Raw genomic sequence first — 15,063 nt, 5'->3', positions numbered from 1 at the left:
GAAAGCTTCATATATCTTTGATATGTAGTATCTCTCTGTCTTTTTTTTTTACTAGGCATACTGGTTTCAGAAGAACAACCTGTCCCATCGGTATTGTTGACCTCACCCTGCATCAAAGCTGATATTTTACCTGCTTCTGTGACGTGTATGCCAAATTCCACCACACCAGTAATAGTGGACAAGCCGAATGCGGTGGAGACTGTTATCAATGGTGGATCAAATGAAAAAGAAGAGAAGGCACAACCTTCTAACTATACGGGAGGAGAGGATGCTCCTCTGGATAAAGATGTGGTTGTTAAAAAAATGCCAAATCTTTCCTTATCCCAGTGTGATATTTTAAAAACAGGCATTTCTTTTGAGCCTTGGAACATGGAAAGTCCTGTCCGCTTTTTAGAGGATTTAAATGACACTACGTGTTTAAGGAAAGAGAATTTATTGGATGGGTCAGCTCAAGACAGCACAAGAACTGGTTTTCCTCAGTGCAATACTGTGGAGACTAAGAGATTTGCAGAAAGCTCTCCCTATATAGATGACCCAAAAGCACAGTTTGATGAATCAGAAAGTGAGATAGCTGTTGCAATCGTGGACAGTTCTCATTCTGGGGATCCATTCACATTACATGAACCCATTAAAATAGTTATCACCATGAGTAGCACCCATAACTCAGCTACTGATTTAGAGAGCTTGCATCACATGAAACGGTCAAGCGCTGAGAAATCTGGTTCAGATCCAGAATCTGCTGTGGCAGAGACAGTTCAAGACAGTAAACAAGGCAACAATCAAATGATAATCCCTGTCATTACTTTTGATCTATCTGAGGACAATGGAGGCCATGGTTTTCAAGAAGTAAGTGAAAGTTTGAGAACCCCAGAGAATTTAAATGTAAATGTGTCCTCTAATCAATGTTCTGGCTATGAATCTGGTGAACAAGACAATATTGGAAAGGAAAACAGTGACAATCCATCAAACAGTCGTGAAGGAATGATGTGTCCTGAAAATGCTTCTGAAATTCTAGAAGACCCAGAAGAAGGCCAGTGGAACTTGGAGGTGCCCTTATATAAAACAACTCATGAAAAGAGACACGCTCGTGTTCTCAGTGTGGATAGTGGGACAGATGTGTTTTTAAGTAAGAACTCGTCAGAGACAGTTAGTGGAAAAGAAAAACTTTTGCCCACCTCAAAGTCTGACCTGGAAGCCAAAGAGGGGCAGATACCAAATGAATCAAATTTCTTAGAATTTGTTTCACTGCTGGAATCCATCAACTCTTCAAAGCCAACAGCACCAGATTTAAAAGCAGAGCCTGCCAAAGATAAAGGACTAGCTGGAGGTACAGTCCATAATTCAAATTATTAGTTTCCAGTGCATACAAGAAATGTGAGGAATTTATGTGCAATAAAGGCAGTTTCCACTCATGCTAAAAGCAATAGCCACCAATAAATATACATATATGCTCTAGAATATTAAATATTAGATGTTCATAAATAAGTGTCAATAAATTCTTAATTGATATAAGATGGATAAGGTTTTTTGGCTTCATTAGATGTATATTGGGTACCATATTTGATTAGTTTTTAAGAAGACACATTGTCTCCTTGCTTATCTTAATCTTGGTCTTTTACTGGGTTAGGAAAAAAAACTATACATTTCTTTACTAGGCTTTAAGAATAGCAGTAGAATTTAGATTTATATATCATTTTATAGTGTTCATTCATTCATTTGAATTGGTTAGAGCCACCCAACTCTCTGGTGCATAGTGAATATCAATTGTTTTTTGCTGTTTTTACTCTTTGTTACATATCTTAGTTTCCTCTCCAGGAGAGCAAATGGAGCCCTTTTTACAATTATAGGCAATTGATTCCATTCTTTAGAAATGTGTGTGTATGTAAAATCTCCCTCCCTCTCTCTCTCTCTCTCTCACACACACACACACACAAACAAACAAACACACAAAAACAAACACACACAAACACAAAATAGAAGTCCTCTTCTATACCAAAATCCTTTCCAAATCAGCTTTTCCAGTTCTGTATCATAATATTTATCTTTTCAGACCCTAATTTATCTAATGCAAGAAAAGGATGTGGCTCTACAGATTTGAACAGAAGGACTTGTTGGTCAAAGATTGCAAAATAAACTACAGATTATAAAACAATTTTCAGCTACTTCCTAAATAAACTGACAAAATTAAAATCTAGGATAATCTATCAAAATGAATAAATTAAACATAAAGGATGTTAAGATGTTTGGTGCTGGCTACCAATTTAGGTGATCTTAAAGGATGATTACATAAACTTGTGAATGATCTGTCTTTCCATTCTATTCATTTTAGTATCTCCTTAAATATATAGCATGTCTCTTACATATCAGATTGTGGAGAACAGTGGGAGGAGAGCTTCCGTTCTATTGTTTGTGCTTTTGAATTTCCTAGATATATCTGATTGACTGCTGCTGAATAACATAAAAAGTTGGACTAGATTGGCAGCAGGTCTCTACATATGTGGTTCTATCAACTTCTAGGAAAAGTAATTTTCACCAATATTTACAGTAAGTGGATAAGAATCATAGAGATCTAGAGGTTGAAAGGTAGCAACAGAATACTTGAAATATTGTATTATCAAAACAATCAATGTTACAGGTTAAAGAAATTAGGTTAAACTGGAGAACAGATAATAAATGAATAGGATATTTTTTTTAAAAAAGAGAAGTCTATTGTCCCAGAGATAGGATAAGGCAGTATAATGCATGCATGAAATGTCTGAAGAAAACAGAGAGTATAGAATTTAAGGCAGGAGAAGGAAAACCTGTTTGAAGTGAAGCTGACAGTAAAATCAAAGAGACAGAAAAGGAGGAAAAGGAAAGATTTAATGTCACATTTCCTACAGACTCAGGTTATGAATCACTTTGCCATCAATCCATACAAGCAAAAAGGAAACGACAGCAGATGATTCATTTAATACTTGTTATATTGCTACTTTTCAGCATCCCTAGTGGACCTCATTCATCATATGTAAGTGCTTAGCCCAATACATTTATTAACTTTGATCTCTAATGTGGGGCATGAATTAATGTGATCATAAATTGATTTTCAAAGGTCTGATGTTTGCTATAGTAGTGGTATGAAGACCTTTTTATTCGGGGGGGGGGGATACAACCCCAAAAATTTCTAGGTGGTACATGGAAAGTTTTCTCTGTGTCTTTCAGATGGCTTTCTAAGAGAGAAAAAAGAGGGTGCATTGACAACAGGAAAAAATTGTGCAGAAAAAGAAAATCATGGTTCCTGTAAACAGGAGAAAACCGATATGGAAACTCAGGATTGTACTAATGTTAATCCAGTGATCCCAGAATCAATAAAGTTCACTGCCCAGTAAGAACTAAGTTCTCATTTTCAAGTATACTGTAATATGTGTTGGCCATATCCATTATAAAATGACTCATGTCAAATTTCATTTGATCTATTTTCTTGGTTTTATGAGAAATTGCTTGGGTGGGGAAGAGAAAGATTTCACTTGCTGTTTTTGAAACTCTTTTCTCCCCCACCCCATTTTTCCTATTGATATTTTGACAAGTTATCAGAGCACCAGACAACGACAGATCATTTATCGGGTAACTTCACAGCCAGACAGTTCCCTCTTGCAAGTCATAAGTGGGCCTGAAACATCCGTGCAAGAAGAGATGTCCGTGGATGCAATGCACATCTATTCCTTCATAGATGGAAATGGTAACCTCACATCAGGGGTTGGGAGAGCTTTTCTTTTACATTTAAAGTTTGGAAGGTTATCATCAGCACTTCAAATATGCCCGATAAGTAGTCCAAGTATGTATGTGTGCATTTATTTATTTCCCACATTTATTATCTTTACAAATTACTCAAGAGAGCAAACATCCAACACACCTTCCTCCTACTTTCCCCACAGCAATAACCCTTTCATAGCTTCCTGACTCTCCCGTCTTATTTTGCTTCATAATATCCAAGATTTTGTCCTCTCCTCTCTTCTCCTCTTCTCTCCTAACTTCTTCCAAGCTTTATTTTTTTTCCCTTCGCTTTTCCTCCCTTTGCACTTTGGCTTCCATGCAACAGCCATCCTCGTTCTTTGCCATCCTTTCTCTTCCTCTTCCACAAACTCTTCTCCATAATATTTGAATGTTCTGTGGGCAATAGCTTCAGTAGTTTCTACACTTTCCTTTGGGAGGAATGTCAGTGCCACCAGGACTCAAGACCATCCACATTCTAATCTTGACACTTAGCTGCAGCACTGGTCCATACTCTCTTAATGAAACATGGACTTCATTTGCTCTCTTCCCTTTAACATTTTCCCAATTCCACTTCAGTCTACGAACTTCTCTCCTTCTAGCTTCCCCACTCTTTCTTTCAGAGTTGAGCTCTGGAACTAAATTTTAATACCCAAATCTACATTTTAACAAACTTGCTAACACTTTTTCAGGTGCCGTTGTTGTGATTTGTCCACTGAAGCTTTCCCAAATCATGCAGTATATAGGTGTAGATACCTGTACATAAAATGGAAATAGGCAGTGGTGGGATCTTGCCAGTTTAACCGGTTCGGTGATCGTGTGTGCAGTTTTACCAAAACTTACCTTCCAAGTTACTTCTTGGGGAGTAACGCAGCTGAGGCGTGGTAATCCGCTCTGCCGTGCTAATTAGCCGAGAGGATATAGTTAAGTAAAACGCAAGGCATGCGGGCCCACCTAATCGTTGGAGCAAACCGGTTCGCTCTCAGCTGATTATCGGAGCTACTGGTTTGCTTGAACTGGTCCAAACCAGCTGAATCTCACCCCTGGAAATAGGACAGGTGCAATGTTACAAGAGGATTATTGCCAGAGCTAGGGCTGTGGCAAGGAACATTTTAAAATGTGTTGCAGCAGCTACAATTGTGCTGAAATCTGTCTTATCAGATGGAGCTCAGAGAATGCAAGTCATTGACAAGGATACCTTAAGATAGGATTTCTATTTCTAGAAAGCTGGCCTTCTAATTTTATAATTTCCCAGTTATAAAACTAAGTACATGGCAGATCATTGCTCAACAGATTATGTCTCCTTTTATTTGAAGGAGAAATGAGGTCCTTGTACTTAAGGAGTCAAGCAGAAGGAAATATTGAAAATTCACCCATCTATGATTGCATCTCCAATGCTCAGTAAGTAAACTCCTCATGTGCTGGATTGGGGGATGACTCCATTTCATTTCTGGAGTGGTTACTTAGTTTTCCAAAATTAAAGAATGGGAATATCATTTTCATAGAATGTCCATATGTGAATGACATAGATTCTGTTGTATAATAATTTAGATATTTTCTGCTTCAGGCTCTGTATTTCCTGCAATAAATCATAGTATTTCTCCAACTTCTAATTATAGTTACCAGTATTTGAACTTAAGATTTTTTTATTTGCAGAACAGGTTATATAACACATCTACTCTATTATGAAATCAAACTGTTGAATATCTAGGATAAGAGTAAAGGAATAAGTTTTATTTGATAAATTGATAAACAATTTAACAAAGATATTAATTTTGTGCCAGTAGAACATTTGTTCTGTGTTTGCAACTTTTTCCTGTGATGTAAGTTTCTATTGCAATAGAGATAGTCTATAGCAGGGGTGTCAAACTCGATTTCATTGAGGGCCGCATCAGGGTTGTATTTGACTTTGGGGGGGCTGGGGGTGTGTGGCTGGGGTGGGAATGGCCAGCTTGATGTTTTCATATTGGTGGCACCTTTAGTGGTCTGAGTGCCAGGGAAAACGGGCTCCTGAGCTCCATTTTTGGCTGTGTTGGCCTCCTGCAACCCTCTGCCAGCGAAAGCAGAGTTCTGTTTTCACTGGCAGAGGCACTGCAGGCTGTTTCCAGGGTAGCTCTGTGGGCCACATCTAAGCATCTCTCAGGGGCAGATTTGGCCCCTGGGCTTTGAGTTTGACACCCCTGGTCTGTAACAATAGCAATAGCACTTAGACTTATATACCACTTCACAATGCTATACAGCTCTCTCTAAGCTGTTTACAGAGTCAGCATATTGCCCCCAACAATCTGGCTCCTCCTTTTACCGACCTTGAAAGGATGGAAGGCTGAGTTAACCCTGAGCTGCTCAGAATTGAAGTCCTGGAATGAGCAGTGAGTTATCCTACAGTACTAGATTGTAACCACTGTGTCACCATGGCTCTTACCATAAGTATAATCCCACCTAACAATGGAAGAGGACTAGTGTCCTCATGATTTGGTTGTGCATATCAAAATTGACGATATGCCCTACTGTCTTTTTTTTAGTGAGAATAACAGTACCTCCTCATTCAAGGGTGCATTTATCATGGCATTAATTTCAGCCCATGTAGAGACCTTTACCAACCAGGAGGCATAGTTTGGGCCAAATCTGAAACTTTGTCCCCCAACTCCGAAGTGGGAGAGGTTGTAGGAGAAGGCAGGAAAAGTCTCCTTCATGAATATGAGCTTTCTTCCCTTGATGGGATGGAAATTAGGATTTCTTTGTGTTTGTGAATCAAATGTATTATTTCAGTCAGCATCTCTTAAAAAGCATTCTTTATAGACATTTCCCTCCATAATTACTCAATTATGTATCAAGATACTTCAGTATATTAACATTTTATCATCAGTAGGTTAGCCAAAGAAAATAGAATTCATTTGTTGGATTTATATCTCATGTTTCCTTCAAAGTGCATATATTGATGCTCCTTCTTCTAATTTTCCCTTACAACAATGTCCCTCCATGATAGGTTAACCTGTGAGAACAGTTAGCCAAAAGTCTGCAGTAAACGTTCAGAGTAGACCTGAAGGTGGGTCTCCAGAGTGCTAGTCCTACATCTTAACCACTATACCACACTGGTTCTCACTTAATAGTCTACATCAGTGTTTCTCAATCTTGCCAAATTGAAGATGTATGGACTCCCAGAATTCCCTAGCCAGCAGATGGGTGGTGAATTCTGGAAATCCTGTCTGGGGAATTCTGAGAATTGAAGCCCACACATCTTCAAGGTGCCAAGGTTGAGAAACTCTTGTTATAGGTCAGTCTTACCTTATCTGGCATCTGTCAGGTATGGTTGGGATTGCAGTTCCTTGAATTATTGGCTAGTGTGACCTTTATCTAAGAACTCTGTGAACTGGAAGGAGGGATTATGTAAAATCAGATCATGCCATGTAAGTCAAATAAAAAGGAAAGTAAATGCAAAAAACTTTGCCACATGGTGGCAGTCAATATCTTTAACAGAATAGTCAACTATAGGCAGATGTATCATTTGAAGGTCATAAGGAAAAGAACAAGAAAAAATAGAAAGTATTTATCTCCTCTTCCTAGTTTCTATTTTATTGATTTCTTTTTCATGTTAGACACCAGATTTCAAATAGTCTAAGTAGAACATTAAATAACATTAAAAGTTGTGTTTTGAGAGATACTCAGTTGATTTAGAGTCTTAAGCTATTCTGAAATTTGCAATAGTAAATGTAAGATACAGCTATTTAACAGACTAATTAGCTAAACAATCACTTTCAATTACATTCACAAAATTCCATAATTTTTAATTTCATACATAGTGTAAATGGAATGTCATAGAATACAATTCAATATATGCTTACTCATAAATCCCATTTTTTTCAATGGTATTTAGTCTTTAAAATGTTTATCTAAAATTACCATCATTAAAACTTCACTTTTTCTGTTAATGCTGTTTCTTCCACTATTTGAGTCCAGTATATTAGCTAAGCTGACAATTCACATAATCTTACCAGAGCTGATTTTGAATTGATTTCTATGTCAGGTAGCCTAATTTTCAAATAAACATTTGAAGAGTACTTGTGAATCAACAATAATTTTGTATATTTGTTAGGAACTCTCAATGATTTTAACTGTATTAATTTTATTGCATTTATTGGATTAATTGGATTATACTATTATTTCATTTTATTTCTATATTCTTGCAGTTAGCCAATTCGGCTATGCACAGAAACTCCCTAGAAATCAAACTTTATGTTTCATTCATGTGTAATACGAAGGCATGACTTGTTTGGTTTAATTATTATTTCTTTGAATGGTTGAACCTATAGCAACCAAAAAGCTAGGGTGATATTCTGCCAGACTATTTTAATTTTGAAAATATAGTTTGAAGCAATTCAAGATTGCTCTGTGTTTGGGACTGAACCCAAAGGCCGGTTTGATTTATGGGTATGCTTCTATTTTACCTTGAAGCACCTCAATAATCCCAAAAGCATAAGATAGAAGCAATTTAAAAAAACTCCTATCTCAACAAAATGCTCTGCCTTTGTCTTCCATGATTGGTTGGCTGGGCATCTATACAGCCTTCAAGTATCAATCAAACTATGGAATTATTGTTTAAGCTGTTATCAAATATCACAGATGTTATAAGCAGTGACCTGGTCAGAACAAGAGAGCTATTTGCATAATTCTAATATCTTCAGTTACTTGTAGGCACATTTGTAGAAGGAATTTTAGCTCACTCTTCTGGAGTTAACAAATTGCCCTTCTGGAGTTAACAAATTGGAATTAGATTTTCCCTGAATCTGTGGGGAGCCGCCAGCTAATATAGTCAGTCTCTGAAGCCTCTTGTTTTTTCCCATAGATTTAGGAGCGTCTGCGTGGGTGAATGGGAATCAAGATGGCAGCTTTGACCTCATGGTTGGATCCTATCATTCTGACTTTTCTTTATCACCCAATCCCTGCAGACACTCCAAATTGTTATTAGTCATATAATTTTGAATTAATTTTATTCTTTTTATCTCTTTTTATCTTTATGTGTACAGTGAAATCCATTTTAGCTCCTCTAGTACAACTACCTCAGAGATCCAAGAAGCATCTACTGGAGATCATGGACGAAGGGCACGGCAACAACAGTTCTTACTGATGCTGGCACGGGGAGCTCTTTCTGAAACCCACCGGGTACCATGTAACATTTCAGTACCTATGCATTTAAAAAAAAAAAACATTGTGAATATCTTCCAGTCTAGCTATATAAACTTGCATCTTTCAAATGAGGTTGGTGTAATAGCACACAAATGGAAGAGTAGCTAATTTTCCACTAAGCATCAGCTATTATACCTAATTTGAGGCTGATAAAATTTGATTTGATTAATTTTTTTAAAGGAACATAAGAGTTAAGAAGAACAACATTGTTGTGAGAAATTTTATCTCAGTATAAATGTATGTATGTATGAATCAGTGGTGGGTTGCAGGTTGTACACTCCGGTACGGGCGTACTGGTGCCTGCCTGGAGCACCGGGTACCGTTCCAGTACGGTGCTCTGGAGGGCCCACTCTGCTCGCCCGAGCTCCTTACCTGAGCTCTTTCCACCGAGCAGCTGGAGCATTGCGGAGGCTCAAGGAGGCATCGCAAAAGATAAGGATGCATGCACTCACTGCGCGCGTTCATGTGGTGGACTCCAGGCCCCGTTGCAACCGTGCTGGTTGCAACGGGATCCAGAACCCACCACTGGTATGTAGGGTATGTATGTATGTATGTATGTATGTATGTATGTATGTATGTATGTATGTCAGTGACGTGCGGTGAGGTTTATGACTGGTGAGGCACTGACACAGTGCTGAGTTTCAAATATTTTTAGAGTTGTGGACTTCAACTCCCAGAATTCCACAGCCAGGCATGCTCAGTTCCAATTTAAAGCGACAGCATTTGTTTTTCTCCTTTGCTCCTTCTTTCTTTTTCTTTTTCTTCTCCTTCCCCTCCTTCCTCCCTCTCTCCCTTCCTCCCCCTCTCTCAAACACACACACACACACACACACACACGTTGGATTGGACTATCTCTCCTACCCCTTCCCTCTCTCACTCACTCTCAAACAACCCCCCCCCCACACACAAAAGTTGGATTGGATATCGTTTCCAGTGGCTTGAAAGCAGCTCCTCTGCCATCCCCCCACCATTCCCCTGCTGCCTTTCCCAAACACCTCCACCATTGCAAATGCAGCCTGCTGTCTGGGTGGGAAATGCCTGGAACACAATAAAGCCCACCCACCACCTCCTGCTGGCAGGCTGGGGTGAGAGGAGAGGCAGAGAAGCTGGAGGAGAGCCGAGCCCTCCGAAAGAAAGAGGCTGGGGGGAAGTGTGTGTACTACAGCATGGCTCTTTGCCTGGCTTCCTGCCTCCTCCTGTGGTCTCCTCAGTGCTCGCTTGTGCTCTCCCTCCCCAAGTGTAGTTTGATTGCAGGTGGAGCCACGTTGCCTTTTCAAACTTGTAATCAGTGAAGCTGGGCTAGATTTTTATATAGTTTTATCCAGCTGTGTGTGTGTGTGAGAGAGAGAAATGAATGGGGGCCTGGGGAGGAAGTCACTACACTTGGGGAGGGAGAGCACCAGTGAGGTTAAGCAGAGTCACCCACGGTGAGGCAGCAACTAGCTCAGCTTTTTCCTTTTACTTTTTTTTTCCATGATGAGAGTGGTGAGGCTGTGCCTCACTTGCCTCACCTGACTGCACGTCACTGATGTATGTATGTATGTATGTATGTATGTATGTATGTATGTATGTATAATATGAATCTCCTTCAAGTAAGTGTTGTCTCCATGTGATTGCCTGAACAAGACCCTGCAGTTTTCTTGGCAACATATTTTTAGAAGTGGTTTGCCTTTGCCACTGCCCTGGGGCTGAAAAACAGTGTCTATTACAACTCACAAAGCTGATTTTCTGCTTAAGGTGGGATTAGAACTCAGGACTTACAGGTTTCCAGACTAATACCTCTTAACCACCACACCAAACTGCTTCTAAATAAAATAATAAAAATACTTTCCCCAGTATTTTCTTATCTACTGCCATTTGTGTTCAAATTATAGGCAACACTTAAATGTCACACAAAGAGCAACTTGGGGGGAGGGGGTTAGATTGTTTTTGTTCTGGTTTGATAATCTTATAAGGGCAGTACAAACATCCCAGTATTTGCCATGTGCAAGAAATTAGGCAAGACTGAATATAATCAAGTTTACGAAAAAAAGGTTAACCTGTAAGAAAATATTGACTATGATCATTGTTTGATTATATCCACTGAAAAAGAAATAACTATCAAATGGTATCAAACCCCTATTTTTATACAAAGCAGTGCTATGAAAATGATATACAATTCTTTTTTTTTAATTTCATGAAAGCATTTTAGCGAAGACCTTGAGGATTCTTCATGCTCATCAGCTCAAAGAAAAATTAATACACAGTTTTACAAATTTATTGTATTTCCTGGAAAATGGATAAAAATCTGGTACGATCGACTCACCTTGCTGGCATTGCTGGACAGGTAAGTGTCATACTGAGACATAGCATTCACGGAAAGGTTGAACTTGTACTGTTAATTCATAAAATGTTAGCATGTTTCTTGTGCTATTTTTATTTTTAAATCTCTTAATGGGCTTTAATCAGTACGAATTTCAGATTTGTAAATGAGTGTGTTTAATACATATGCTTAATATCAAAGTGAAAACTAATAGCTGTCCTCCTTCAAATGATACGTAACATGTGGCAACAGCCTTTTCTTATATTTGGACCTGCCCTACTTGTAAGTAAAACCAAGGATGTATTTGAATCTTAAGGCAAATGGAAGATCTAAGTGAGGGTCCTAAACAGTGGTGGGTTCTACCAGTTCACACCAGTTCAGCCAAACTGGTAGTGGTTTGGGGGCATGGGTCGCTGGAACCGGCAGTGACCCATGCCTGCCATGCCCCCGAACTGGTTCTCTGGGTTAGCATTCCATCTACCTGCTCAACCCGAATGGGACAGGCTAGAAGTCTTGTGCGTATGCCCAGTTGCTTTACAAACGACATGCTGATTAAGCATCAGGTGCAGCCGGAGTCCACAATTGCCCCAACTTCCCCTTCCACTCCAGTTTCTGGCACTTGGAGGTTGCATTTTATTGTAAAAGGGCGGACGTGCGCACCAACCACCACGGCAGTAAAGAGAAGGCGCTATAGGTGCTCCCATCTTGGTTTTTGCTCCTGCGCATGTGCAGAACAATTTTTATTACACTGCGCATGCGTGAAACACACCTCAAGTGTGTGTGTACATAGTACGCCCACGAGCAAACCGGCAGTAGTGCCTGCCAGAACACACCCCTGGTAAACTCCAGCAATCTTGAGTATACTTCTTTCAGTCTCCTCCAATAGATGCTTTTCTCTTCAAAATCAAGCTGAAAGAATAGGAAAGGAGAAGAAAACGTCAACCTCAGCAACTTGAAGATGGATGGACTTCAACTCCCAGAATTCCCTAGCCAGCATAATACAAATCTAGAGTTGGCTGAGAAATACTGGGAGTTGAAGTCCACCCATCTTCAAGTTGCCAGGCTGACAAACACTGGTCTAAGGAAAGAAGTTGACTGATCAGATTAAACAAAAATATCTGCTTTGTTTTATATTGTTGAAAGCTTGACGTAGTAAGAGCTCTACTTATCCTTTATGTGATCTATAACCCAACCTTTAAAGAGTCTTCTTACCTGAAAGAATTCACATTGATATGAAGATGCAGGTTTGTGAATCTTAAACCATGGCCCATGCATTTCTATATTTTCTAAGCAGCCATTTCTATATTTTCTAAGCAGCCATGGAAATAGAAAGGTGGATCTGTTAAATTACATGTTGAATACAGAGGTGGGTTGCCATTTTTTTTACTACTGGTTCGGGTGTGCTTCCCCGTGCACACAACAATTCTGTGCATGCCTCCCGCTGCCACTACAGACTGGTTCGGCTAATCCTGGCCAAACCATCAGCAACACACCTCTGGTTGGATATTAAATGATGCATTTTAGTGGACCACTCATTTGCATTCTATCTGTAACCTCAGGAACGAATTCAGAACTGGTTCCTACCAGTTCACACTGGTTCGGTGGAACCAAACGGCATGCCCACCATGCCCCCGAACTGGTTCCTTGGTTACCGCAACATCTTTTTTTGACCAACAAACCCCATTTCTTGCTTTGCTGGTTATTAATCTCTTTTTAATCCAGGTTTTATTTATTTATTGTATTGATTTACAACCATTTGTATGCCACCAATTGTCAAGAGTCTAGACGATAGATAGATAGATAGATAGATAGATAGATAGATAGATAGATAGATAGATAGATAGATAGATAGACAGACAGACAGACAGACAGACAGACAGACAGACAGACAGACAGACAGACAGACAGACAGACAGACAGACAGACAAGGTGGATGGATGGGGTGTTAGATACAATTTTGGTTTTCACTGTTGACCCCTTTATATTGCTTTGTATCATTTTTGCTAAATTGCACCTTTTAAACATTTAAGTTTACTTACTGGTTTTGTAACAGAAAAATTGTCAGTAAGCCCATTTATTAAGTAATCTGTTTCAGAGATACATTTTTTAATCTCTGCAAAGAAAATAAGCTATTTATTTTGCTTGTGTAAAGATATTTTTCTTACCAGTAAGATTGTACAGAGAATGCCATGCACACCAGCTAAAGTTGACCCCATGAGACCATCATAGGGGCATCTTGAAAAAATGAAGTACATTTATGACAAATTGATCTGGCTTCAATTTATAATTCTATAGAGAAATGGTACATTTATTATTATATTCTGCTTTTGAAAATATATCAATGTGTTATTTTTACAGGACAGAAAATGTCAAGGAGAATGTTTTGGCAGTTCTTCTAGTAATCCTTGTTTCTTTTCTTGGCTTTGTAATCATGAACCAAGGTTTTTGTAAAGACATTTGGGTGCTCCTATTCTGTCTTATCATGGCAAGCTGTCAATACTCTCTTCTAAAGGTAATACCCCTCACATTCTAGACATAAATTGTTTCAACTTCTACCCTCAAAACAATTTTATAGAGCTTGCACACCAGAACAACTAGACACAAGGACAGTCCCCACCCATGCCATTACTCTGCTAAATAACTAATTCTCACAACACTGTCAAACTATTTACTAAGACTGTATTGCTATTCTTCTTCTCATCCTTCCTATTACCTATTTCTTTTTTACTTGTGACTTGTTGCTTGTATCTTTACTATTTATATTGTTTTATTTAGTTTCCTAGTATGATTTGTGTTGATTGCTTATTTAGTATCTTATGACGATCACTAAGTCTTGTATCCTATGATTCATGATGAATGTATTTATGATGACGGTGTTCATGATTTATCATATTTTTATATACACTGAGAGTTTATGCACCAAAGAAAAATTCCTTGTATGTCCAATCATACTTGGCCAACAAAGAATTCAATTATAGTCTAGTCTAGCCTAGCCTAGCCTAGCCTAGCCTAGTCTAGTCTAGTCTAGTCTAAATTGTCTAAATGTATTTTTATTATGTATTTTTTTTGGTTTTACTGTCAACTACTTAGAGATGTATTGGCACAGGAATCTGTACATAGAGAGACAGAAAGACAGTCAGATGGATAGATGAGAAATCCATTATTTCTATTTGGGATTCTGTGATAACAAATCCAATAGCTAACACCATGAATCTTGTTTTGTCTTCAGAGTGTTCAGCCTGACCCTGCCTCACCTATACATGTAAGTTTAACAGTTACCAGCTATATCCTTTTATTGTTTGTGCTCCCTCTTGGTCAGTTGGTGTAGTGAATTGTTGAAAGTTGACATAAATCCATCTTTCCAGGACTTTATTCACTTTTCCATCTTGGAACCTAACACTTTATTATTAAAAATTAATCTGCTCAAACACATTGCTGTCATGGAGTAAGCAGCAGAGCTGTGCATAGCATTTTAATGAATGCTCTCCTTGCACTGCCTGTTGTGAGTGAAACAACGAGGCAGCCAGTCTTTGGCATAATGGCTTCAGTTACTTTCTCAGATCATTACCGCATACATCACACATTACCACACACTTCTTTGCTGCCCATTTACGCAGGTTTCTAGAAATGTAAAAAGTTCTTGCTGCACTGTTAATGTACTGAGGTAAAAATAATTGTGTGTTGTTAGTGGCCTTTAATGTAAATATTTATTCTGTAAGTTAGTTGATTTTTCTAATTTATACATATATGGTTTATAAAATTATATAAATGATATGCAACATAATCTAAAATGTGTGCCAATGTATATATAAACTTTATATGTCATT

The 15,063-nt window shown here is 38.5% G+C and overlaps 1 protein-coding gene across 1 annotated transcript in view; it reads left to right on the top strand.

Annotated features, from left to right (window-relative positions):
• The window catches only part of PCNX2 (pecanex 2), a 117,423-nt gene that overhangs the window by 6,968 nt on the left and 95,392 nt on the right, over positions 1-15,063 (top strand). The window contains exons 5-12 of the mRNA XM_081940126.1: positions 56-1,327; positions 3,202-3,364; positions 3,567-3,718; positions 5,067-5,151; positions 8,775-8,910; positions 11,118-11,260; positions 13,595-13,748; positions 14,466-14,498. Coding sequence (XP_081796252.1) covers positions 56-1,327; positions 3,202-3,364; positions 3,567-3,718; positions 5,067-5,151; positions 8,775-8,910; positions 11,118-11,260; positions 13,595-13,748; positions 14,466-14,498 — 2,138 coding nt within the window. The remainder of the gene's footprint in view (positions 1-55; positions 1,328-3,201; positions 3,365-3,566; positions 3,719-5,066; positions 5,152-8,774; positions 8,911-11,117; positions 11,261-13,594; positions 13,749-14,465; positions 14,499-15,063) is intronic.

The sequence above is a fragment of the Natrix helvetica genome, assembly GCF_964273705.1.
Source record: "Natrix helvetica genome assembly, chromosome: 2".
Classification (NCBI taxonomy): domain Eukaryota; kingdom Metazoa; phylum Chordata; class Lepidosauria; order Squamata; family Natricidae; genus Natrix; species Natrix helvetica.
This window is presented reverse-complemented; position numbering and strand designations above follow the sequence as displayed.